At 44.5% G+C, this 24,109-nt stretch overlaps 1 protein-coding gene across 2 annotated transcripts in view; it reads right to left on the bottom strand.

The window, feature by feature from the left end:
- The window catches only part of DNAAF8 (dynein axonemal assembly factor 8), a 1,081,381-nt gene that overhangs the window by 907,131 nt on the left and 150,141 nt on the right, over positions 1 to 24,109 (bottom strand). For both annotated transcript variants that reach the window (XM_078663036.1, XM_078663037.1), the window contains 2 exons: positions 18,818 to 19,288; positions 12,982 to 13,099 (listed from right to left, as the gene is read on the bottom strand). In XM_078663036.1, the coding sequence (XP_078519162.1) occupies positions 12,982 to 13,099; positions 18,818 to 19,288 (589 nt within the window). The remainder of the gene's footprint in view (positions 1 to 12,981; positions 13,100 to 18,817; positions 19,289 to 24,109) is intronic.

Raw genomic sequence — 24,109 nt, 5'->3', positions numbered from 1 at the left:
GTCCTCCCCCTGTAAAGGTGTCTGGAATTTCCTTCCTCCCTGCCCTGGCTCCAACTTGTCTGGGGAAAAAAAGACTACAGTGAAACCCTTTGTGGCTGTGTTGAGGCAGAGTATTTTTAACGTGCAGGTATGGTAGATGACAGATCTGCACCACCATCAAGTCAGTGTTGGCCCACCTGTCAACACATTCGTCTCCCTGACTGGGAGTAACACACAAAAACCAACTGCCAGATACATCGAGGCATGTTACCCAGGATACAAGCTGCAGGCAAAAAATAGTTGAGACAAGAAAATGCCAACTTTCTAAAAGTAAAAGGAATAAATGATGGACGGAATGCTGAACAATGCAAACATTCACCCCCAGTCACAAAGATCTGGGTTTAATACATTGTTCTTTTGCTCATCACACTACACAACAGTTTGGACCCAGCCAGACGCAAATCAGTCTTGACCCCAGGGCTTTAAGCGGGATGGGTCTCACCCATGCTGAGCACCGGCAGTGTTTTAAAGGGGGCCTCAAATCGGGTCTGTTTTTTTCTGGACTGCAGTGACAGCAGGCACATCGATGTGTGCGTGCTCACAGTGCTCTCTTCTCACTAGTGAAGTTACCGTATGACGTCATGCCAGGTTAGTGTTGTAGGGCAAGGGAAATCCTTTAAGATGAGTCATTTTGTCTCTGGATTTCCCTTCTGTTTCTGAATCTCAGGAGCAGCAACATTGTTGTGGTATCACCAGGGCTTTAAGTGAACGCTTTTTCAATATTATATATAAGCCAAGGTTGCTGCTTATTTATCTTATGCAACTAACAACACTTGAAAAAGCCAAAAGTCCTTTCTTGTTGTTGCTACTTGTTGTATCATATATCTGGATGCAATGACAGAAACAGCAAAATACAAGTCGGGCAGCACACTATGCTAAGTGAGCACACATTTTTAGCTCACTTGTTTTTAAGCCACACCCTTAATTATATTGGCCATGCCCCTTTGAGAGACCCCCCCAGTTTTTTCATCCCACTTAAAGCCCTGCTTGTACCTGTTGCTCATGAGAACAGCCCAGCCCAAACTGCCAATCCAGGTCCTACCTGGATCGGAAACAAGCATCCTGGGGCTGGTTTCAGGGCATCAAACCTCATTGGCCAGGGTAGCTTGACTAGCTTTTGTTGCCCTAAGTTGGAAAGATATGCCCAGTCAGGAGTTCTGTGCTCTCTGTAACACTGGATTCAAACTAGCCAATATGATGAGGGGTGATGCTCGAAAACTGGTACCAGGATTCTAGTTTCCAGTCCATGTAGGGCCCAAACTGGGTTGGGGTGGTGAGCAAAAGAACGATGGATTAAACCCAGTTCTTTGTTACTGGGGGTGAATGTTTGCAATAGTTCAGCATTCTGTCCATCAATTGTTCCTTTTGCTAACTTTGTAAAAGTGGCATTTTTAGAATTGTAACTTAAAATCTGACTTTCGCATTAAAGAGGGTGTTACATTACAATTCTGAAGACACCAACGTGCCCCAATTGAAAGTTATCACTTATTAAATGTAGTAAGGTAATCCAATGTTATCCTATGGCCAGGGTAGGCCTCACAGTGGTAAAAAACAAATTTAGGAGTTTTTCACTACCAGAACATGTAAAACTTAAAAGTACATGTCCAACTTTTTAAAATACACTGCGCCCCGCCACACTGGCTGTTTAGAGCCTACCCTAGGAGTGATGTAAGCATTAAAAAGTTAGGTTTTGTTCTAGCAAAAGGTTTATTTTGCCTGGTCGAAATGGCAGTTTAAGCTGCAGACACACAGACTGGAATGGAAGTTGGAGGCATATTTAAAAGGCTACTTAAGTGGGTGAAACAATTAGTGCTGCAGGCCCACCAGTAGCATTTAATTTGCAGGTCCTGTGTACATGCAGTACCACTTTATCAGAGACTTACAAGTAAAATAAATGTGGCAGTTGGATGTAATTGGGTGCCAAATTTTCCATGTTTAAGGGAGAGAGCACAAGCACTCTAGCACTGATTAGCACAGGTAAAGTCCTAAAAGCCAACAAAAATAGGTTTAGAAAATAGGAGGGTGAAGGTAAAATATTTAGGGATGGTGCTGCATAGAGAGCAAAGTCCAACACCGGCCATGATGGGCTTGCCCTAATATGCCCCACTCCTCCAGCATTGCATTCTCCCCGTGTACTTGTACCTCTTCCAACACCAAATGCTCTTCCTCGTCCGTTTGCCTTTCTGTGCCCTCCTCAGCGCCCTCCATGACGTGTCACCCCCACCAGCCCACTGAGTTACTTCTCCATCCCTGGCTCATGCTGTTCCTCTTTACCCATTTTCCACAACAAAAAAGAAAGGCTTTTTTTGCACGTTTTTTTTCCATTTATTTGGCAATTGATTTTGTATCAGCAAATAAAAAAAAATCGGCTGTGTAATTTTGTAGGCGCCTGCATGCCTGATGCACGCACCTACAAAATGATACAATACACTTTTTTTTTTTAATACAGCCATACGGCACAGCATCGTAGACAATGTGGTGTACAGCACAGCTAAAACCTGATGATAAAGCCCATAGGTTCCAAAAGCCAGAATTGTTTTTTTGTTTTTTGTCTTAAATATTTGTATTTGCTTTTTAAAGTGCATAAACATAACAGGCATGCCATATGTAATCATCCCCCATTCCCTGGTGCCCCTCCACCCTCATCCCGCCTCCCGCTAGACCATCAATCTCACTAGTAAAACGACAGATCTGAAAAACAGTTCCCCACAAGTCTCTACATTGCAAGGTTCATGTGATTGCCTCCCCGTATGCATTGTGGACACAAGGTTGTCCCCTATTCCCTTTTTCACAGTCCCCCCGTCTAGGCAATGATATTGTCTCCACTTCCCCCATACTCTAGTGAACTTCATTGGGCATCCCCGAGCTTTGTATGTGACCCTCTCCGCTGCCATGTACATATCCCTGCCCCTTCTCCAGTCTCCTATATGAGGGGGCATGGGAGCGCCCCACGCTCAGGCCACGTCTCTCTTAGCCACCACTAAGGCTAGTGCTACGAAAATCAGGAGTGGGCGATTCAGGTCGACATCGTTGGTTATTCCCAGAAGCACCAGTTTTGGCTCCACCAGAAAGGCCAACTCCAGTACCCTACTCAGTTCCCTCAGTATCTTAACCCAGTATTCCTGAATTATATGGCACTCCCAGATAATATGATAAAAGTCCCCCTAAGCATGACCACACCGCAGACAGTTGGTGTCCCTAGCCCGCCCCATACGATGCAGCCGTAGTCTGTCATAATATACCCTATGGAGAATTTTATACTGAATGAGCCGGAGACGAGACTTAATTACGACTTCTCTATGATGCATCAGGGCTGTCTCCCAGTCTACCGTGTCCATCTCTCCCAGGTTTTGTTTCCATGTTTCTCTAAGTTTCCCTAGTCTGTCAGGCATATTATTAATCAAAGTTTGATATGTCAGAGATACTATTTTGCATTGGATTTGCTCCTGTAATAAGCGGCCCTTGAGCGGGGCATACTCTGGCAAGGGAGAGGAGAGCGCCGTCTCCGCCCTCCATGCAGGGCGCAGTTGCGCATATTTCAAGTACTGAGTGTGGTGTAATCCGTATTCCAGCCTCAGTGTCTGGAAGGACTTTAGGTCTCCCCTCTTCAGCAGGTCTCCTAAGGTAGAGACTCCAATATCGTCTGTTTTGTTGGTTTGTGCATCCAGCCAATCGTCTTAGTTGCTCTCTCCCAGGCCTCTATAGTAACCTGCGTTGCTGGGTACAGTTTTTCTTTCCTCCTACCCCCGTATATATAGTGCAAACAGGTGCGGTGCACCGTTGTCCCTCTTTCTAGTCTATACGTGGAGTGATCAGCCGGAGCGTGAAGCCATTCATTTATCGGTGATAAGTGTTCTGCCCAGTAATATGCTTCACTATCTGGCAGAGAGATCCCCCCCATTGTATTGATTTCTTTGCAGTGTATCTAGGGCTATTCTGGGTTGTCTCCCCAGCCAAAGCAATGACGAAGCTCGGCATTTATATCTTTAAAAACCTGTCGGGGGGGAAATATTCATTTTGTAGGGCATAGAGAAAGCGCGGCAATGTAATCATTTTGAACATTGCGGCGTGGCCTAAGATCGTGAGGGGGAGAGTCTTCCATCTGATAGCATCATTAGCAAAGTCTGTGAACACTCGCTGGATGTTACTCTGGTAGGAGAGTCTTCTATCCGTTGTTACATATACACCCAGATATGTAAACCCTGTGCCCGTAACCCGAAGGGCACCGAGCAAGAGGGGCCAAACCTCTCCCTGCCTGGGGCTATATAGTATCGACTTGTGCCAATTTACCAAAAGAACAAGTTACTTACCTTTGGTAACGCTTTTTCTGGTAGATACAGTATCTGCCTGTGGATTCCTCACCTTGTGAATATCCCCTTGCGTCAGCAACATTCGGAAATTCTTTCGTAGCTTCGCGCCGACGTGGGCGACGTCATAGAGGTACGGCATCACGCGCGTCTCCGCTGACGTCACCGACACCATATTAGGCCCACGCCGGCGTGATGACATCAGTTCCGCCCTTTTTTTCCGTGCCTTCGAGGCACACGGACGGACCAATGACAGTAGATATATATACAGTATACACAGTACACAAATGTCAAGATAAAACACACAAACAGTGTGAAGCCAACGCAGGAAAACATTTAAAATAAAACATTTCCTTTGAAAATAACATATATATATATATATACATCACAATTACTCTTGTCTAGAAGAGTGGACAATGGGGAGGCGGGTGGGTCAGTGAGGAATCCACAGGCAGATACTGTATCTACCAGAAAAAGCGTTACTGAAGGTAAGTAACTTGTTCTTCTGATAGATACATCTGCCAGTGGATTCCTCACTTTGTGAATAGATTCCCACAGCAGTCCCCGTTCCCGGAGCAGGGCGTCCACTCTGCTATACCAAGAAATCTTGGAGGACAGAGCGCGCAAAGTGGTCGTCCCTCCTCACCTCGGAATCCAAGCAATAATGCTTCGCGAAAGTGTGGAGGGAGGCCCAAGTCGCGGCTCTGCAAATATCCTCTACAGGCACACCTCTAGAAAGAGCAGATGTTGCAGACTTAGCTCTAGTGGAATGAGCCCTTATACCCTCTGGAGGTTCCTTACCTGCCAGGGGGTAGCAGATCTTGATGCATAAAATTATCCATCTTGAGAGCGTGTGCTTGTCCACAGCCTTCCCCTTCCTGCAGTCGGCAAATCCAACAAACAGCTGGTCATCCGACCTGAACTCTCTCGTCCTGTCCAGGTAAAAGCTCACCGCCCTCTTAGGGTCCAGGCGGTGAAGTCTCTCCTCCTCCTTGGAAGGGTGAGGGGGAGGATAAAAGGAAGGAAGGGTAACGGACTGCCCCAGGTGGAAAGGAGTTACCACCTTCGGCAGAAAAGCAGCCCTGGTCCTGAGAACCATTCGATCAGCATGAATGGATAAAAACGGGGGCTTAGAACTAAGAGCTTGAAGCTCACTTACCCTCCTTGCCGAGGTAATTGCGATCAGGAAGACCGTTTTGAAAGACAAAAGTCTCAAGGGACATGAGTGTAAGGGCTCAAAAGGCGAACCCATCAAAAATGTAAGAACAAGGTTCAAGTCCCATCGTGGCACAATAAAAGGAGTAGGAGGGAATTTATTGGTAAGGCCCTTAATGAATCGTAATACAATAGGAGACTTAAACAAAGAGGGCTGGTCTGGCAAACAAAGAAAAGCCGACAAGGCCGACAAATAACCTTTGATAGTTGCCACAGCAAAACCCTACTGGGCCAATGAAAGAGCAAATTGTCGCAAATTGGACAAACGAACCCTTAAAGGGTCAACGGACTTCTCCACGCACCAAGAAACAAATTTAGACTATTTATAAGAATAAATGGACTTGGTGGAGTCACGCCTGGCTGATAAGATGGCATCCACCACATCGTGCGGGAGAGAAAAGGAAATCAGGTTGCCCCGCTCAATCTCCAGGCATGAAGGTGTAAGGTCTGGAGGTGGGGGTGTAGAACCTGCCCCTCCATATGGGAGAGGAGATCTGCCCTGTGAGGGAGACGGAGCGGAGGGCACGAGGAGAGGTGGAGAAGATCTGTATACCACACCCTTCTTGGCCAATCCGGGGCGATCAATATGACTTGGGCCCGGTCTTGGCGTATCTTCCTCAGAACCCGAGGAATCAAGGGTATGGGAGGAAACGCGTAAAGGAGTTGCGAGTCCCAACTCAACTGAAACGCGTCCCCCTAGGCTCCCCGCATCGGAAACTGGAGGCTGCAGAATGACGGGCAGTGAGCATTCTCACGAGTGGCGAACAGGTCCACCCGAGGAGTCCCCCACGTCTGAAAGATGAGACGAACTACCTCTGGATGAAGCCTCCACTCGTGGTCGGCGGAGGACTGCCGACTGAGAGTGTCTGCACGAACGTTCAGAACTCCGGCCAGATGATTTGCCATCAGACAAATCTGACCAGAGACGCAGAGCCTCTCTGCAGAGACACTGCGACCCCACTCCTCCCTGCTTGTTGACATACCACATCGCGGTCGTGTTGTCCATCAGGACCTGAACTGACCGACCGTGAAGGGAAGGGAGGAAGGCCTTGAGCGCCAGACTTATCGCCCGCAATTCTAGAAGGTTGATGTGAAGCAACCTTTCCTCTGGAGACCAAAGACCCTTTATCTCCAGATCCCCCAGATGAGCACCCCACCCTAGAGTGGATGCATCCATTATCACTGTGGCCACAGATGGAGGTAGATGAAAAGGCTTTCCTTGTGACAGATTGCCTTCCACTCCCCACCAAGTAAGATCCGCTGCAGTTTCTCTGGAAATCCTCACTGACTCCCTGAGATCTCCGTTGTGTTGATACCACTGCCTGCGGAGGCACCACTGGAGTGCCCTCATGTGCCAGCGTGCATGGTTGACCAGCAGAATGCAAGAAGCCATCAGACCGAGCAAGCGAAGGACCTTCAGGACTGGAACGACCGCTCCATTTTAAAACAAAGGAATCATTTCCTGTATGTCGCGAATCCTTTGAGGAGGAGGGAATGCACGACATACAGTAGTGTCCAGTACCGCATCTATGAACAGGTTGCGCTGGAAGGGCACCAGGTGAGATTTGGGTACATTTATCGAAAAACCCAACCTGTGCAACAACTGAGTTGTCTCCTGCAGGTGATGGCACACCTTCTCCGGCGACTCTGCTTTGATCAGCCAGTCGTCGAGATAGGGAAATACAGGTATCCCCGACCTCCTGAGATGCGCTGCCACCACTGCCATCACCTTGGTGAAGACTCGAGGCGCAGCAGTAAGACCAAACGGAAGGACCGCAAACTGGTAGTGTTGCGACCCAACCATGAAACGGAGATACTTTCTGTGCGACTTCAAGATGGGAATATGAAAGTACGCATACTGCAAATCGATTGACACCATCCAGTCTTCTTCCATCAGCGCCTGAAGAACCTGTGCAAGGGTGAGCATCTTGAACTTCTCCTGCTTCAGATACAAGTTCAAGATCCTGAGATCCAGGATTGGCCGAAGCCTGCCATCCTTCTTGGGAATCAGAAAATACCGGGAGTAGCATCCCTGACCCCTTTCCTGCTCCGGAACCACCTCTATCGCACCTTTTCTGAACAGTGCCAGGACTTCTTCCTGCAGGAGAAGCAGGTGGTCCTCCGAACAATAACCCTGGCAAGGAGGGTAATTTGGGGGAAACTCCCAAAAGGGAAGAGCATACCCATTCCCCACGAGATTGAGAACCCAAAGATCCGATGTTATCAATTCCCAATCTCGTAGGAAATGGGTAAGCCGGCCACCCACTGGGCCCGCATGATCCGGAATGGCGGATCTAGGGCTGCTTTGCTGCATTGGCAGGGGGCTGGGAAGGGGAAGAGGAAGAAGAAGAGGAGGAGGCTTGACGACCTCTGGGACGAGCCCTCTGTCTGCCCCTGTACGCCTTGTACAGTGTGTTTTGCTGCTGCTGGAGCTGTTGCTGAGTTGACTTGTAGGAACGAAAAGAAGATCTGCCAAACCCTCTAAAGCGTCTCCCAAAGGTGCCCCTGGTCTGAAGACCCAACGACTTAGCAGTCGCCCTGCTGTCTTAAAAACGTTCTAAAGCAGCATCTGCCTTTTTGCCAAACAAACCAGATCCGTCGAATGGTAGATCCATTAATGCAGACTGGACATCTGTCGAAAACTCAGACGATTTCAGCCATGCAGCTCTCCTCATAGCCACCAAAGAGCCCATGACCCTCGCCACAGAATCTGCTGTGTCCAAACCACTCTGTATCACCTGCCTTGCTGCAGCCTGAGTGTCCGAGATAACCTCCTGGAAGTCCTTTCTATCATCTTCCGGCATCCTTGGCACCAACTGTTTAACAGTATCCATTAGGGCGTGAATGTAACGCCCCATCAGGCAGGTCGCGTTTGTGGACTTCAATGCCATGCTGGCGGAGGAGAAAATCTTTTTAGCAGCCTGATCCTGTTTCCTTGACTCCTTTTCTGCAGGAACCTGTGGAAAAGCTCCCGTTGATCTCTTGGAACAGGCCGCCTGCACCACCAAACTCTCAGGTAGAGGGTGAGTGGACAAAAATTCCGGGTCATCAGGAGCCACTCTGTATCTCCTGGCAACAGCCCTAGATACCGCAGGAGCTGACATAGGTTTCTTCCAAACTTCTAAAATTGGCTCTGCTAGGGCATCATTAAATGGCAGTATAGGTTCAATCACTGAAGATGGTAAGTGAAGGACCTCTGTGAGAAGGTTCGACTTAAACTCTGCAGTAGGCAAAGTAATGTTCAATAAGTTTGCCGCCTTCCTTATCACGATAAGAATAAACAATGGTCCAGAACCTATTTCTTAATTGGCTGATTCAATCAGTACATTATTAAATATTTATATATTCATGAGCGTTCCTCACAAATACACTCCAAACCATGAATGAACTGAGTTACTCAGAATAAAACACAGTATCACTACAACAACAATATATCAAAGAAGGAAGAGAAAACAATGTTGTATTCATTGTCTCTTATCACAAGGTTGATATTCCACAAAGTTTTCAATATATTTAGAGTAAAAAGGTGCCCCAAAGAGCGTGCACAAAAAGAAGTGATCAAAGATGTGTATCGTGAAAGAAGAAAGAAAGGAAGTTCATAGGAAATAAACAAAATATTCACAATGATTTACTGTCATTACGGTCTTACAATTTTCCGTAACAGAACAACCTGCCCACATAAAAGTCTATAACACCTAACAACTGGATTGACTAAATACAGACAGTCATGTCAAATGTGTGCACTTTTTCATATGTGGCGGAAGTGGGTCCTAGGTAGAGTTAATATCGTCGACGTTTCGACTCGACTTTAAGTCATCCGGTGACTGACCAGGAGGCATACGCTGTGTAGCCTTGCACCATTGGGGTCATCCCTTACCCTTGGTTGCCCCATTTTTGATTATCCTGATGAAGACACGCACCGTCCAGGTTTAACTCACCGGATTACCTAAAGTCGAGTCGAAACGTCGACGATATTAACTCTACCTAGGACCCACTTCCGCCATATATGAAAAAGTGCACATATTTGACATGACTGTCTGTATTTAGTCAATCCAGTTGTTAGGTGTTATAGACTTTTATGTGGGCCAGGTTGTTCTGTTACGGAAAATTGTAAGACCGTAATGACAGTAAATCATTGTGAATATTTTGTTTATTTCCTATGAACTTCCTTACTTTCTTCTTTCACGATACACATCTTTGATCACTTCTTTTTGTGCACGCTCTTTGGGGCACCTTTTTACTCTAAATATATTGAAAACTTTGTGGAACATCAACCTTGTGATAAGAGACAATGAATAAAACATTGTTTTCTCTTGCTTCTTTGATATATTGTTGTTGTAGTGATACTGTGTTTTATTCTGAGTAACTCAGTTCATTCATGGTTTGGAGTGTATTTGTGAGGAACGCTCATGAATATATAAATATTTGATAATGTACTGATTGAATCAGCCAATTAAGAAATAGGTTCTGGACCATTGTTTATTCTTATCGCACTATACCCAGGTCCGCATCCTTTTGGGTTGCCCCATTTTCATTAATGGTTGCCTTCCTTATCACAACATGGTAAGGAGCCACATCTTTTGAGGGTGCATCCGGAACTGAGACTAAATCCCACTCAGGGGACAGTTCAAGGCCACTAGCCACCGTCAGGTCATCAAATGGATCCTCAGGCTCCTGCAGCTCACCCTCCTCCAAAATAGCCTCACAAAACCTCTCTTCCTCCATAAGCCTCTGGGCTTCACGCCTCGACCTGTGCTTCACATACGAAGCCAACGGATCCACTGGACAAGGATGTTTTACACGAGGTTGTTCAGGGTTCGTCATCGGAGTAGATGGATTTGGCGTTGACGGCTTCGGCGTCGGAGTCGAAGGCCTCGCCGGCTTCGGAAAATGCCAATGCGGTGCTGGAGCCGGCATAAAGGGCGCAGGAGCATAGGACTGGGGAACACCCAGACTAAAAGCCATCGGACCCGTGGGACCAATAGGAGCCCCAGTGGGGTACATAGCCCTGGAGTATATCCCAAACATTGCATTCAGGAATTACGTCGGATCCTGACCTGGAGCCGGGAAGGCTGGGTACGAACCCCCGGGCTGCTCATGAAGGCGTTGAGTCGATACGACGTCGACCTCCTCTTCGGGCCGATGCACCGGAGTCGACAGACCTTCGGGCAACGGAGCCTCTCCCGCACCAACCACCTCTTCCTCACCTTCATCCTCCCGACCTGAAGGATGGGACGGAACCAGAGATGGATTCGTTATCTGCCTCGGTGAACCTGGCGAATTCGCATGCGACACTTCACCCTCGGCGTCCTGCTCTTCCGAAGCCGAAGACACCACTACTTTCCCAACCAGCTTCACCTGCGACTTCGGCTTTGAACCCGAGTCCTTCCTCGAGCGATGTCGGGGTTCATGGGTCCTCTTCTTATGCTTCTTTTTTGAAGATCTCGAAGCATGGACCGAGGACGAGTCCGAGCCCGACCTCGAACGAGACCTTGACCTCGATCGCCGAGTTCGCGACCTCGAACTTTTCTTCTGTTTTCTTCCTTTAAGCTTCGCCACGAGAAGCTTGGTTTCTCTCTCCCGGAGGGCCTTAGGTGTCATCTTCTTACAAGACTGGCAGTCTTCGACGTCATGGTCGGAGCTTAGACACCATACGCAGCATTCATGAGGATCCGTAATGGACATGGTTTTACCACATTCCCCACAAGCTTTAAACCCGGTCTTCTTCGAAGACATGTCGAGAGAGAAGACAAAGAAGCACAATTTTAACAATGTAACAAGGTTACAGCAACAGCTACGGACGATCCCCAGAAAACCGTTAGCGTCGACGACGCGGAAAAAAGGGAACTGATGTCATCACGCCGGCATGGGCCTAATATGGTGTCGGTGACGTCAGCGGAGTCGCGCGCGATGTCGTGCCTCTATGATGTCGCCCACGTCGGCGCGAAGCTATGAAAGAATTTCCGAATGTTGCTGACGCAAGGGGATATTCACAAGGTGAGGAATCCACTGGCAGATGTATCTATCAGAAGCCAGAATTGTTGGCTTTGCTAATGCATCTTAATTTATTTCAAAGCAGTGAAATGCTGTGAGCTAATACCACTGCTTATGGACAACCCCTATAATACCTGAAGCCAGCTGAACGACAGTGGTCATTGGCTCTAAGGGGTTGCCAAAGCCCCATTCTATATCTGTATGTAAGGGTATTGTAATGTAACATTTACATAATGCTTTCTACCCTTGTATGGAGTGCTGAAGCGCTTGCCGGCACAAGTAGCACACTACTCTGTGTAGGGTGTGTGGCTGGAGAGTATAGTCCTTGTTTGATCATACGTGGGAGTGCTGCAGACCACCAAAGTGCAGCTATCATATTATAGGAGGTAGCACTTAGCGGTGTGATTCATGAGGAACTGTGAGAGAAAAACGTGCAATTTAGGAATATGTGTATGTTGTACGAGGTGTGAGAAGTCATGAGCTCTGGCGAGAGAGCTAAAGTTGTCCGTCGACAAGACCTAAAACTGATATACTTAAATAAAGGTGCTCCAGACATGGCCTCGTGACAGAGAAATAGAATTCAGTTTATGAATCTGTGGAAAGGGCGCCTCCTACTGTGAAATTCCTGTAAGTGATGGTCAAAACTGGCAACTAAAATGATACGCTAGCCTCTTAAATGGACGATTCTTTTACTATCATTTGTTTCAAAAGGGGAATTGAAAAAACAATCGACTCTAAAACAGAAAAATATGAATTTCACAATCCCTTCAAAGATGTAAAAATGCTTCATTCAGGCAATTTCAGTTTGCAACAGAATTTTGCCTGTTTATTACCAAGCTAAGACTATTTACAGCAAAAAGGCCAGTTCACATTTGGGGTGCAGAGTGCTGACTGAAAGACAGACCTGAAAAAACACGTTTCACAATGAAGAGTGGGGTTTATTTGTAAATCACTTTAGTTCAACTATCAAAAGTTTTTAATTTTAGATTTCCCTCCACTGACCGTTGTATGTAGGATGACGAGAAACAGATGAATGGTAAGTATGCCTATGCTATTATTTATATGCCACGTGGGAATATATGCAACACATCCCGGTGAGGTTCAGAGGACAGCAGAAGGGAAATATAATTTTTAAAAAAGGAAACAATGTATGTCAACAATCTTACAAATACATTGTCTAAGTTATAAACACAACACCTAAGCCTGCAAACTGATACATCATGGAAGAAGGGAATCAAGCAGAGATTTAAGAGGAAAAATGGTGCTCAACTTTCAACTGACCATCTGGTTTTTGCCACATTCACACAGATGCTGTGAATTTAGAGAGAAAGCAGAAACATGCCACTGGCCGGTGGGCTTTTGTTTTTAACTTTGCTCCCCTTACAAACAGATACAGGCAATTGGTGTATTTTCAGGTGGAACAAACCTATTGACGCGAAACTGGAACTGGCTGCCTGAGAAGTGTTCTTCGTGGTTTGAGCAATGCTGTCTCCATGCTCTTCAATGCTGTGGAGAATTGAGTCCAAGTCCCAGTGCTCGACGCGCTACAATGACATGACCATGGGGTTATGGAGCATTCAATATATTCAGAACACATTTACATTACATTTATAATTTTAATGTATTTTAGCAACTTCAACTATAGCACATTTCACCAAACTATATACAAAAAGACACCAAGTAGATACTGGAGTGGATATAGAGCGGTGGGAACATTAATACATGGCATACCACAAAGCATCCTACAACAATGGGCGCCAGAAGTGAAATTGGGACGTATAAAGCATATATGTCAATATCCTTCTGTTATGCACTAAATATGCATTCCTGGCAAATGGGGAACAACTATTACTTCACACAAACAGAATATGTACAGGAGTATTTGTTTTCTGTTGGAACTAGAGAAGATCACCTCATCTTTAAGAAGGGCAGATTAGTCCTGCCCTTATGTGTAGTGCCCACTTCCAGATAACTTCACGGACTACAGAGAACTCACCTACCATCACAAACTAAGATCAATGAAAATAACTGAACAGCAGCAACACTGTAGATCTACAAAAGAGGATCCTAGAGGCCCACATGAGTCAACAGGGCCTGCAGGGTCAACTAAAAGCTGAAGTGACCGTAGAGGACAAGTGGAAGGAGGGTAATTGTTCATTAAGTTTGCTGTTTCTGTGCATGAAATCAATAAACAACTTTTTGAAACAGAAAAAAGACATCACATTACCTTTGGTACTTAGGTTTGTTGGTGATCCAATTTTTCATTGTGAAAGTAAATAAACACCGTAGTCAGTAGTCTTTTGGCAGTGGGTTTAGATGCAGGAAGACTCCTAAGCTATTTAATATTTACTGCTGGAGGATGTCAAGAGTTTGAATTATATTTAAATCTGCTGGTGAGGATGTATGTCTATTTCTTTTATTTTTAACTAACTTTTAGATCGCACAATGAGGAAGTAATATTTTCATGAAGTAACAAGGAGTGGTATTTAGTAAAATCCAGCACCACCTGTTTGCACTGGATGCATTTAGTTCCTCAAGCACAGTGTGTTCAATTCTGATGAAGGTTTTAGTTGGATCGACTGGCACCGATGAAACATGTAGAAAACCCATGGTGACTTCAGCTAAAATATATCATTGGGTTGATTATTCCTACTAGGAGCTATTCATGTTTGAATCATTTCAGTCCCCCCTTCTCAGCAGATGCAAAGGTACAGGCTATATCACTAATACATTTAGTTATTTACATTCCATGCTGTACGCACTTAAAATGTGTGGTATCTCTAATGTGATCTATAAGAAATAGTATGTTTGGGTAATTACTAAATAAGTGATTCTGTTTTATCTATGTTAAAAGAATAAATCTGTTCAAAGACGGCGGTAGCAAGTCACAAAAGGACAAAAACACCAGTGCAGACACAAACGAGAGAAAGCACTCCCTCAGATGCTGTCTTACTGATGTACCCAACTTAAGAAAAAAGATCTAGATTAAATGTAAAGCTCCTCTATAACCCAAATGGAAGGAGACAGTGCAGTTGTCCCCTACATGAAAATAAGTGCACTGATTTGGGGATTTCCATTACCTAGCATAGGTGAAATTATGACATTACTAAAGAATGCCGAATATTTTTTTTTACCACAAATGACCTGATTTTGGCCAATTGCTATTTAAAAATGTACGAGTCTATACATCGTATAGACTTCATCTTTCCTGGGTAGACATTTTGTTTCCTCCGAATGCTATTTGGGTTGCTGTGTGCTGCATCAGTATTCCAGAGAGCCATTCGAAATATATTAATAGAGGCATCAGGTGTTCAAGAAAATGTTTTTTATGGAAAGGAAATGCAAGAACATAGTGAGCTAAACAGATTTTAAAAAGAACAAAGGCACAGAACTGATGCTTAAGGCTAGAAAGGCTGGTTTGGAAAGAGAGAGATTGATATTTAGGTCATAGACTCACAAGTGCTTGCTAAATCACTCAGTCAAACAATCTGTTGAATAAGAGACAAATTCAACATTAATTAATCATCTCTCGCCCTTCTTCCAAACCACTTTGAAAAATTGGGAGCCCTTCTCATCTCTCCAATTTTTTTTAGAAAACTCATGTCCACATGCATCCATGGCAGCAAGGCAATTTTTGTATTCAGCAACTGCCTATACTTCTTAATCCAGGTTTCTTTCAGAGAGGGAACATTTCCTTTGTAAATGCTGACCAGTCAGACATCGCCAATTCTCAAAAACCTTGCCTAGGGCCAGCAAACCAGCCAATATCTGCCACTTTTCAAACCTTCTCCGCTCAGAAAAACACTGCAAGACGATGGTGGGCCAGCTGAATTAATTCATATGGAATAACTATTAGCCAGCGATCCGTCTAGCTTTAGAACAGGCTAGATTATTGAAATGGCTACCATAAAGTTCCTCATTGATGTTCTCCATATACTTTAGGATGGCGATACATGCTTTCCTTTTCTGTAGCCTTGGTTTTCGTACTTCCTTGCAGACCTACACCTTCAGGTAAAAGTTGAAGAACACAGACACAACTTCTGAATGTAATCATAAATGACTATGGCATAAAGCTACACCAGTAGGCTGATGACAACTGTATATACAAAACATCAGCTATTCATAATATGAACAAGGTAAACGTTTGGCCCGTCTGGCTTCAATCTTCAATAAACACAAATGTCCTCCTCTTAAACCCAGAAACAATGGAATTTCACCCTCTGTAAAATAGTAGACCGTTCTCTCCTGAAAATACTAAATCTCAACGCTTCTTCTCGACCATCAGCCAAATCTCTGTCTCACCATCGAGCCTGTCTTCACATTCATCCCACACATTAACAAAAGAGTCAAAGCACTGAATCACCATTTAGACGTGCTAAAGAAAATGCAGTATCTATTTCCTTTTAACTTTCTCAAAACAGCAATACTAGCAGTTATGATACACAGAACAGGCTTTGGACATGCCATATTAGCTAGGGTTCCCCAACTACACCTCACTCCAACCAAAGCAACCTTTCACTCTGCGTCCAGGATGGTGCACAAAGCAAATAAATACAACTGCATCACTCATTTTCTGTGACCTCCACCAGCTTACCCTAACAACCGATCTGTTCTTGTTCATAAGGTCATTCATGAAAACAGTCCACCTTAATTAGCAGAGCTCCTAAACATCTTAGGAGGTTCTGCTTCAAGAAGTCCTCAAACTTAAAATGTCTACAATAAGGACAAAACCCTTCTCTTAGTCAGTGGTAGGAGAAAGCTAAAAACATATCTGTTTAAACAATTCCTTATTTGATGATAACCCTTCCGTCAACATTTAACAAATATCAACAGAATCAATGACTCTACACTATGTTTTTGGGGCACTGTGACAGTCACTTTATTTCTTATGCAGTCTCTTCTGGGAGTTTGTTGTGACTGGTTCCATAACAAACTCAAGGTACACTGTTGTTTGGTATACACCATCCTTATATCCATATCTCAATGTATCCCTTGGTTATGTTGATTGGTTAAGTGCATGTATCCTTCGTCTTGGCCTTGATTGTGTTAATAGAAATTATGTAAATACAAAATAAAAAGATGAATGATAGTAAAGGTGAGATAGCAAAAGACACAATAGGGAAGACAATTTCTCATGTGCCTTTTTTTCAAAGAATGGGGATGAGTTACTGTCGTTTTGGGGTATGGCAGAACTTTATATTAGATATATAAAGAACACTGCCAGAAAAACTGCTTGCACCAAGAAGCTCTTCAGAAAAAGGGTGATGAATGTGAGTTTGGGGGTACTGTGATAGGTTTTTGTGAGGCACCCTACTTCAGAGTGTTTTGATCTGGAATATGAATGTTGCACTATAACAAAGGCATTACTGATGGTTTAGAAGTAGTATTAGTGAGACAGCTTTGAATATTCTGCTACTGATAAGGTACACACAGTAAGTCAGACTCCTATGATGTCGGTTGAAGCTGGCTGGAAAGGCTGTGGATGAAGTCCTGTATTTTTTCTAATAAACTTCTCTTACGTTTCATTTGTAGATTGCCTTCAATTTTACAGGACACAAACTCCTCCAATTTGGTATCAGACATTTTGTTTGTCTCCACCTTAATCCGCAAAAACCATAGAAGCATCTTGCTTTGTTAGTATGGACACATTTACCCCGTTTTGGGCTCAAAGTCTCTCAGGGTACCAATTTGAGGCTTAGACTCTGATCTCTGGCAGAGAATTTCTAAGTTCTTGAAGCTGCTTCCTACTTTTAAAGTCTTTACAGAAAGATCAGGAAGAGCAAAATCCTCTGCAGCACAAATGCTATATCTTAGTTTTAGTAGTGGCCAGCCACAGCATGCAATCACAAACAATCTCATCAACATGTGTAACCAACACTATTCCAAGTCCATCAAGTTGAGTCTTTTGTATTTCAACAGTATTATGAAGGTGGGCTTCAGCAAATCTGGGTCACCATTTGAATCTGGAGCTACATGATTTGCTAGGAATGACTATTTTAAAGTAAGTACTCGTTTGAAACCTTCATGGGTATTCTAAGAGTGTCTTATATTTGCAATATTTCCGTTTTACACTCCAATTCAATCATCTCTATTGCAAAATGCTGGAACCCATCATTTTTCACATGGGTGGAGGTTACTAGCATTATTATTCCGGACTCCTTCATTTTCAGTGAAGCAATCTTGTTTTCCACCAAATACACTCTTCACTCTAAAGATTCCTTTCTTCAATTGTCAACATCTTGAATTCAATCGTATACATTTTGATGTAGAGTCTCTTGTAAAACACTGTGCTTCTCCCTATTTTGAGAGGCTTCCATATCCCCTTATTACTCTCTGTGTCAGCATCAAAATTCAAAGGGTTGTAGAGTTATGAAAAAAATCAACTTTTGTTAAAATGTACCTTTATTTCATTCTTGTGATACGAATTTACTCTATAATAACAAATAACTGATAAGAGTGCGGAGAACTCTTTATCGAGTTGTCTCCCTCAGCAACAGACTGAATAGGTTGATGTAAATATAATCCACATAGTCTGCTCACTTTTTCCATTATCCGAAAAGTTGTATGTACTTCAATCTCAAGAACTCTCTACAGAAAAGTAGATCAGTCAACTTGGGTGACCCTCCATTCACCCCCTAAGAGGCCAGCTTCATCCGAATCTCGGAGTTTCTCTGGTGCTCCCTCTGCACAACTACTACACACACTTCCAGTCTGGGTCTATAGCCTCTTATCTTGTAAGGAATAGTCACTCTACGCAACTCACATTATGTTCCCACTTCCCACATCTCCTGCCTCACTAGCATGGTCACTGTAGCTCACCATTCTCTCTCCAGAACCTATTTGCTTGATTTGGGCAACATCAATCAACCACAGCTCCCCAAAGCTAGCAGCGCCTGTCTCCAGGTGCAGAGTTGGCTCCCCCGTTTTAGCGTGTTTACCCAATCCTCACACTTCAATCTGGAGTGCTGCCCGATTGTAACACAACAGAAGTCACACAGAGTTAGAGAAAGTGAGGTTTCTCTGGAGCTCACCTACCTACACTTCCAGGAAAGAATGTGAAAGCACTAGGGACCTCAAAGAGATAAGCTGCACTGCTTTGACTTATAAAATGTATAAAATGTATAATTTGAGTAAATAAAATCACATTTCTAAACAAACGGGTGTATCAGAAAAACATCAATGTAATTTTGTATTTATATATCATATTTATTAGCAGATATGTATGTACAGCTTTGTTATAAGCAGACATGCATTTATATTACCTGTAAAGACTCCAGAGATAGTCCTCTATGTGGCTTGGCATGGCTGGCGCCTCGATCCCTGTGGGAACCTTTGGTGATTTCTTTTGAATGCTGGAAAGGCAGAAGGTGTGTGCCCTCTGGATTGCTCAGAGCTCGAGGATGCTGCAAAGAGGTCTCCTTCGGAACATGCAATTCTGTCTTATTTATATCAACACCACGGCTCCCTTGACATTTCTCACAGTCTAGATATTCAGCAGCAAGTATCATGTTAGGAGGGGTGCTTTGCTCACTGTAACAGTTCTCCACTGTTTGTGTTCCTGTGGTGTCTGCATGCTCTTCATCAGGCTGTCTCAAAGTTTCTTCTGCTCCACCGGAGAGGTCTGTCCTCACTGGACTTTGAGGTACACCCGGCACAACAGTGACAGCTCTATTTTCCACAAGATCGGTCTGTGTAACGTCTTTTTCTGGGAGCTTGGTGGGTCCATATAGTTCCTGTAGGTGCAGTGAATAAAAAACACAATGAATATTGAATATGAGACCAACCAAATGGAAAGCTATTGGCGGGAGCAGGACATGTTCAAACGTGTAACAAGGTGACCACCATCATGTAAACATTCTAGTGTAAAGGCTGGGAATATTGTAACCTGGACAGCTGAGCACAGTTTAAAAAATGAAAGTGTATAAATGGATTCTAATGCAGAAACTAGACGTAGAACAACAATCTTGCAAAATGTCTTATAAAGTGCCCCAGATCTAACATATTGTCCTTATATGGGAAAGGGTTAATAGAGTGGGCTCTTGCCTACAACCACAGCTCTCAAGCACTGGTATGTAGGCCAATAGGTTTGGAGGAGCATAGGGGAAAGTGGGGGGCGTTTAATCAGGAAATGGTTCTAATTTACTTTCAATAGGGTAGCATGGGAGACTACAAAGTTGAATCTTCGTACGAAAAAGTCTGAGTGCCGTCTTGACAATTCTTGACAAAATTAATGTTGTCACTGTAAGAAATGTGCTTCTGTGGCGCCCAATCCTTTTGCACTCGTTTGACTTTAAAAGGAAAACTAAGAAATGTTATGATCACATTGTCCTTTTAGAACCTGCCAGTGTCGAACAGAACTACCATCTGCCAACTTCCATTTTATTGGAGTTCAGGCCATTGTGTTGCTTTGTGTTTTGATGCGCTATTGTGGCTTGCTGCCTTATGTTATTTACTCTATATTTTATTTGCCTAGTCAGAGCTATCAATAAATGATCTAATAAATATTATTCAGTGTCATGTTATGTTATTCCTTCCTATTGCTATTCCATGAAATGTTATTCAACTCTGATCTAAGCCAGTTTAATTTACAAAGAGCGTATTAAAGATTAAAGCTAAGTACAGATATCCCTATGCATCGCTAATTCATTAAGAAATATAGGCAGACGCATCAATAATATTAACAAAAAAAGATACTGAACAACAGAGTTGAGAGATCTCTACTCTTACAGAAAGATCAATGAAGTTGGAAAAAGAGGGAGAGAATGCAGAGATAAATGTAATAATACTAAAGTTCCGTTTTAGGTTTAACACACATACCAGTTACCCAGGGTTTGCTTTGCTCATAACATCAACAGTGCCTTCCATAGTCTAATAGTATTGTTTCATCAGTTCAGTCAATTTACATCGCTATTTGGGGAGCTTAATCTTGTTGGTTGTTCTGATGTACACTGACATGAGGACAGCTGACTTTATACTATTTGCAATTTCTCTCAAACTAACTTGTATAATTCTATACACGTGCAGCAGTGCTGGACATTCAATGGAGGGGTAATGACATGGCCAAATATTGTATGTTACTGTGCCCAAAAGGTGACATCTGTTCTAGCAATTGCCTGAGACAGCAAGCGTCATACACTGCAGTTTCGACATTGCAGCAACAAAATAATGTATGATGTAAAATTGTATTTTAAGAGCTCTAAAACTGAAAGAAACATCGTATAACCTATTCCAGTAATTTGTGGTGTTCTATTGTTATAACGAGAGCTTCAGACCATTCCACAGTGAGGTAAGCATTGAACATTAACCTAGACCAGCTATTGACAAACAATTTGATCCGGGGGAGGGTCATTATAGATTCTTATCATGTCTTGCTAAGTAATAAGGGGTCTTTAATTTATCCATGGACATTTCTCAACTGCAAATAGCCCAAAACACTGCAGTTCGTCTAATCTTCAACCTGCTCTGCCACTGTTCTACCTCTCAGGTATTGACTATCTTCACTCGCTACCTATTGCCAAACATCCACGTTTCAAAGCACTCTGCCTTTGTCCCCGTGCCTTTTGTGGCTCCAGTCCCAGTTACCGTCAAAAGAGAATTCGACCGCATCACCCCACTCATCCTCTCAGCTCTGCCTTCTTCTCATCTTTTGGTGGCTCCAAGGGTCCATCTTCCACTTGCGGTGGACGTGGTTTTTCCTATATTGGCCCTAAGCAATGGAACTCGCACCCTCTTCATTTTTATATGCAAAGTAACTTTCTAGTTTTCCACAAATCACTGAAATGTATCTCTCTACATTGTAATTTATGTTTGTCCTTTAAGACAATTGTTTTGCTGTCTTTCATTAGCACTAGACACCCCCTGGGGGTAAAGGCATGCTCTACAAATTTTGTTGCCCTTTCATGAGTACTGGTATTTAGGACATAAAACGAATGTGCTAAGAGAAGACCATGTATGCAAGCATTGAGTGGGTATTGGCCTAGATAAAAGATGAAACAATTATTAGTCAACGATGCAATGGGGTGAGTTTAGTGAGGTTTATACCAGTCAGATGCTGTAGTCTACACCAACAACCCAGTGTGAACTCCACGATGTAGTGTTCCTTTACATGTACTGTGAAGGACCATGGAGCAGAGAAATAGTTGCCAGGTGACCAATATACAAGATGTAATCTCTTTCCATGCCATTTAAGTGGTGACACAGGCCTCAACTCAATCTGTGACAAAACAATCGGGCAATCCACGGTACAGCAAGAGATTTCGTTTGTCAAGTTAATAGGCTATTGGCATGACCATTATAGACCTGCATTGCTGTGGGTTGGTGCTGGTGATATTTGGGCCTAGTTAGTGCCTAAAAACAACTTTTGCCGTTCTTCCTTCATTTACAGTTCTGGCATTGTTATCTATATTATAATGTAAGATTGATTGATGGTAGACACAGAGCCCTTTGTGGCTCCGTCCTCATGTTTCCACATCTCTATGGGGGCACAGAGCAGTTGAGTGGTACTACAAGGGACAATGAGTTCCAGCTGCGGTGGTTGGCTTAGCCCACCTTGTAATGTCATTTAAAGCTAGAGTTCTACTATTAAGAAACTCAGCCTTCAGCCTCGATCCTTCATATTGTCATGGAACTCCTTGGTGATTTGCTATTTTCATACAATGTGTGGCAGGGGTTACTTTAACCCAGAGCTTTCTAAACTGTGTGTCCTGACACAGTACTGTGTCGCCTGCAAATGGTGGGTGTGTCACGGGCACTTAGCACATAACTGCTGCTAATTAAGAGGCATTCCTAGACACTCTGCGCTATGGGGGCCAGGCGGTTCACAACAAAGCCTCTTTAACAAGTATATGGTCTTTTAAAGACCTGTGAAGTGCTCGGGTGCAGCTGTGTGTGTGCGCCCAGGAAGCTGGGGTGAGGTGCCAGAGTGTGACAGACAGAGGGTGACGGAGGGAGGAAGACAGAGAGAGGGAGACAGAGGGAGGGAGACAGAGGGAAGGAAACAGAGGGAGAGAAACAGAGGGAGGGAGACAGAGGGAGGGAGACAGAGAGAGAGGCAGAGGGTGACAGGCAGAGGGAGGAGGGCAACAGAGGGAGGAGGGCGATAGAGGGAGGGCGACAGCGGGATGGCAACAGCGGGAGGGCAACAGCGGGAGGGCAACAGCCGGAAGGCAACAGAGGGAGGGAGACAAAGGGAGGGAGACAGAGGGAGAGAGACAGAGGGAGGAAAACAGAGACAGACAGAGGGAGGGAGGCAATGAAGGACCACATTGCTGCCACCACCAGCTCCTGTTATTACAGTCTACGTCTGCTTCGAATAATTCTTCCCTATATGCCTACCTCCCACCGCAGCACCTTAGTTCAGGCAATGGTAATCAGTCGTGTGGACTATGGAAATGCTCAGCTGGCTGAAGTGGGAGAGACCCTACTGGCTAAATTGCAAGTAGTACAGAACACCGCTGCTAGAATGATTCTTAATCGTCCTGCAGGCTCCCCCTCGACTCCGCTACTTAGGGAACTGCACTGGTTACCAGTCAAAAAAAAGATCCTTTTTAAAAATTTGTTGTCTAACTTAAAATGCTCTGAAAGATAGAGGCCCTCTCTACTTGCAAAAAAACTGGTAAAATATTCTACCTGCAGGAATCTCAGATCCAGCACACTAGGCCTCCTTCAGGTTCCCCGAATTCGCCTGGCTCGCACAGGGGGCGGAGCCTTTTCATATCGCGCTCCAAGATATTGGAATGAGCTCCCTATGGCCCTGAGTAAAGTTTCCAGCTACTGTATTTTTAGGAAACAGTTGAAAGCCTTCCTGTTCTAATTGCTTCCTCTGATTCGCTCTTGGTCCTTTCCATACACAGGTTACTATTTTCTAGGCAGCGCCGAGATGCCCCAGGGTGAGTCGAGCGCTATAGAAAATCACTGAACATAACATAACAGAGGGAGGGAGGGAGACAGAGGGAGGGAGACAGAGGGAGGGAGACAGAGGAAGGGAGACAGAGGGAGACAGACGGAGATAGACAGAGACAGACAGAGGGAGGGAGACAGAGAGAGGGACACCGTGGGAGAAAGAGAGAAGGAAACCGTGGGCGTCAGAGAGAGAAGGAGACAGAGGGACGGAGACAGATGGAGGGAGACAGAGGGAGACCGAGAGGGAGGGAGACGGAGAGAGGGAGACAGAGAGAGAGGGAGATAGAGGGCGACAGACAGAGGGAGACAGAGGGAAGAAGACAGAGGGTGACAGAGGGAGGGAAAGGGAGGGAAACAGAGAGAGAGAGGGAGACAGAGGGAAGGAGACAGAGGGAGGGAGGCAGAGGGAGACAGAGGGAGGGAGTCGGGGGGAGACAGAGGGAAGGAGAGGGAGGCAGACAGACAGTGGGAGGGAGACAGACATGCACCATTTGCCCACTTTTATTTCAACATTTTCTTCCGGGGGAGAACCCCCCTAAATCCCCCTTAGGCGGTTCGGGCTCGCTCCGCTGCCATATAGTGTCCCAAAATTATACATCTCCAAAAAGTGTGTCACTAACATGAAAAGTTTGGAAAGCTGTGCTTTAACCCAT

Source organism: Lissotriton helveticus, chromosome 10 (assembly GCF_964261635.1).
Source record: "Lissotriton helveticus chromosome 10, aLisHel1.1, whole genome shotgun sequence".
NCBI lineage: Eukaryota > Metazoa > Chordata > Amphibia > Caudata > Salamandridae > Lissotriton > Lissotriton helveticus.
This window is presented reverse-complemented; position numbering and strand designations above follow the sequence as displayed.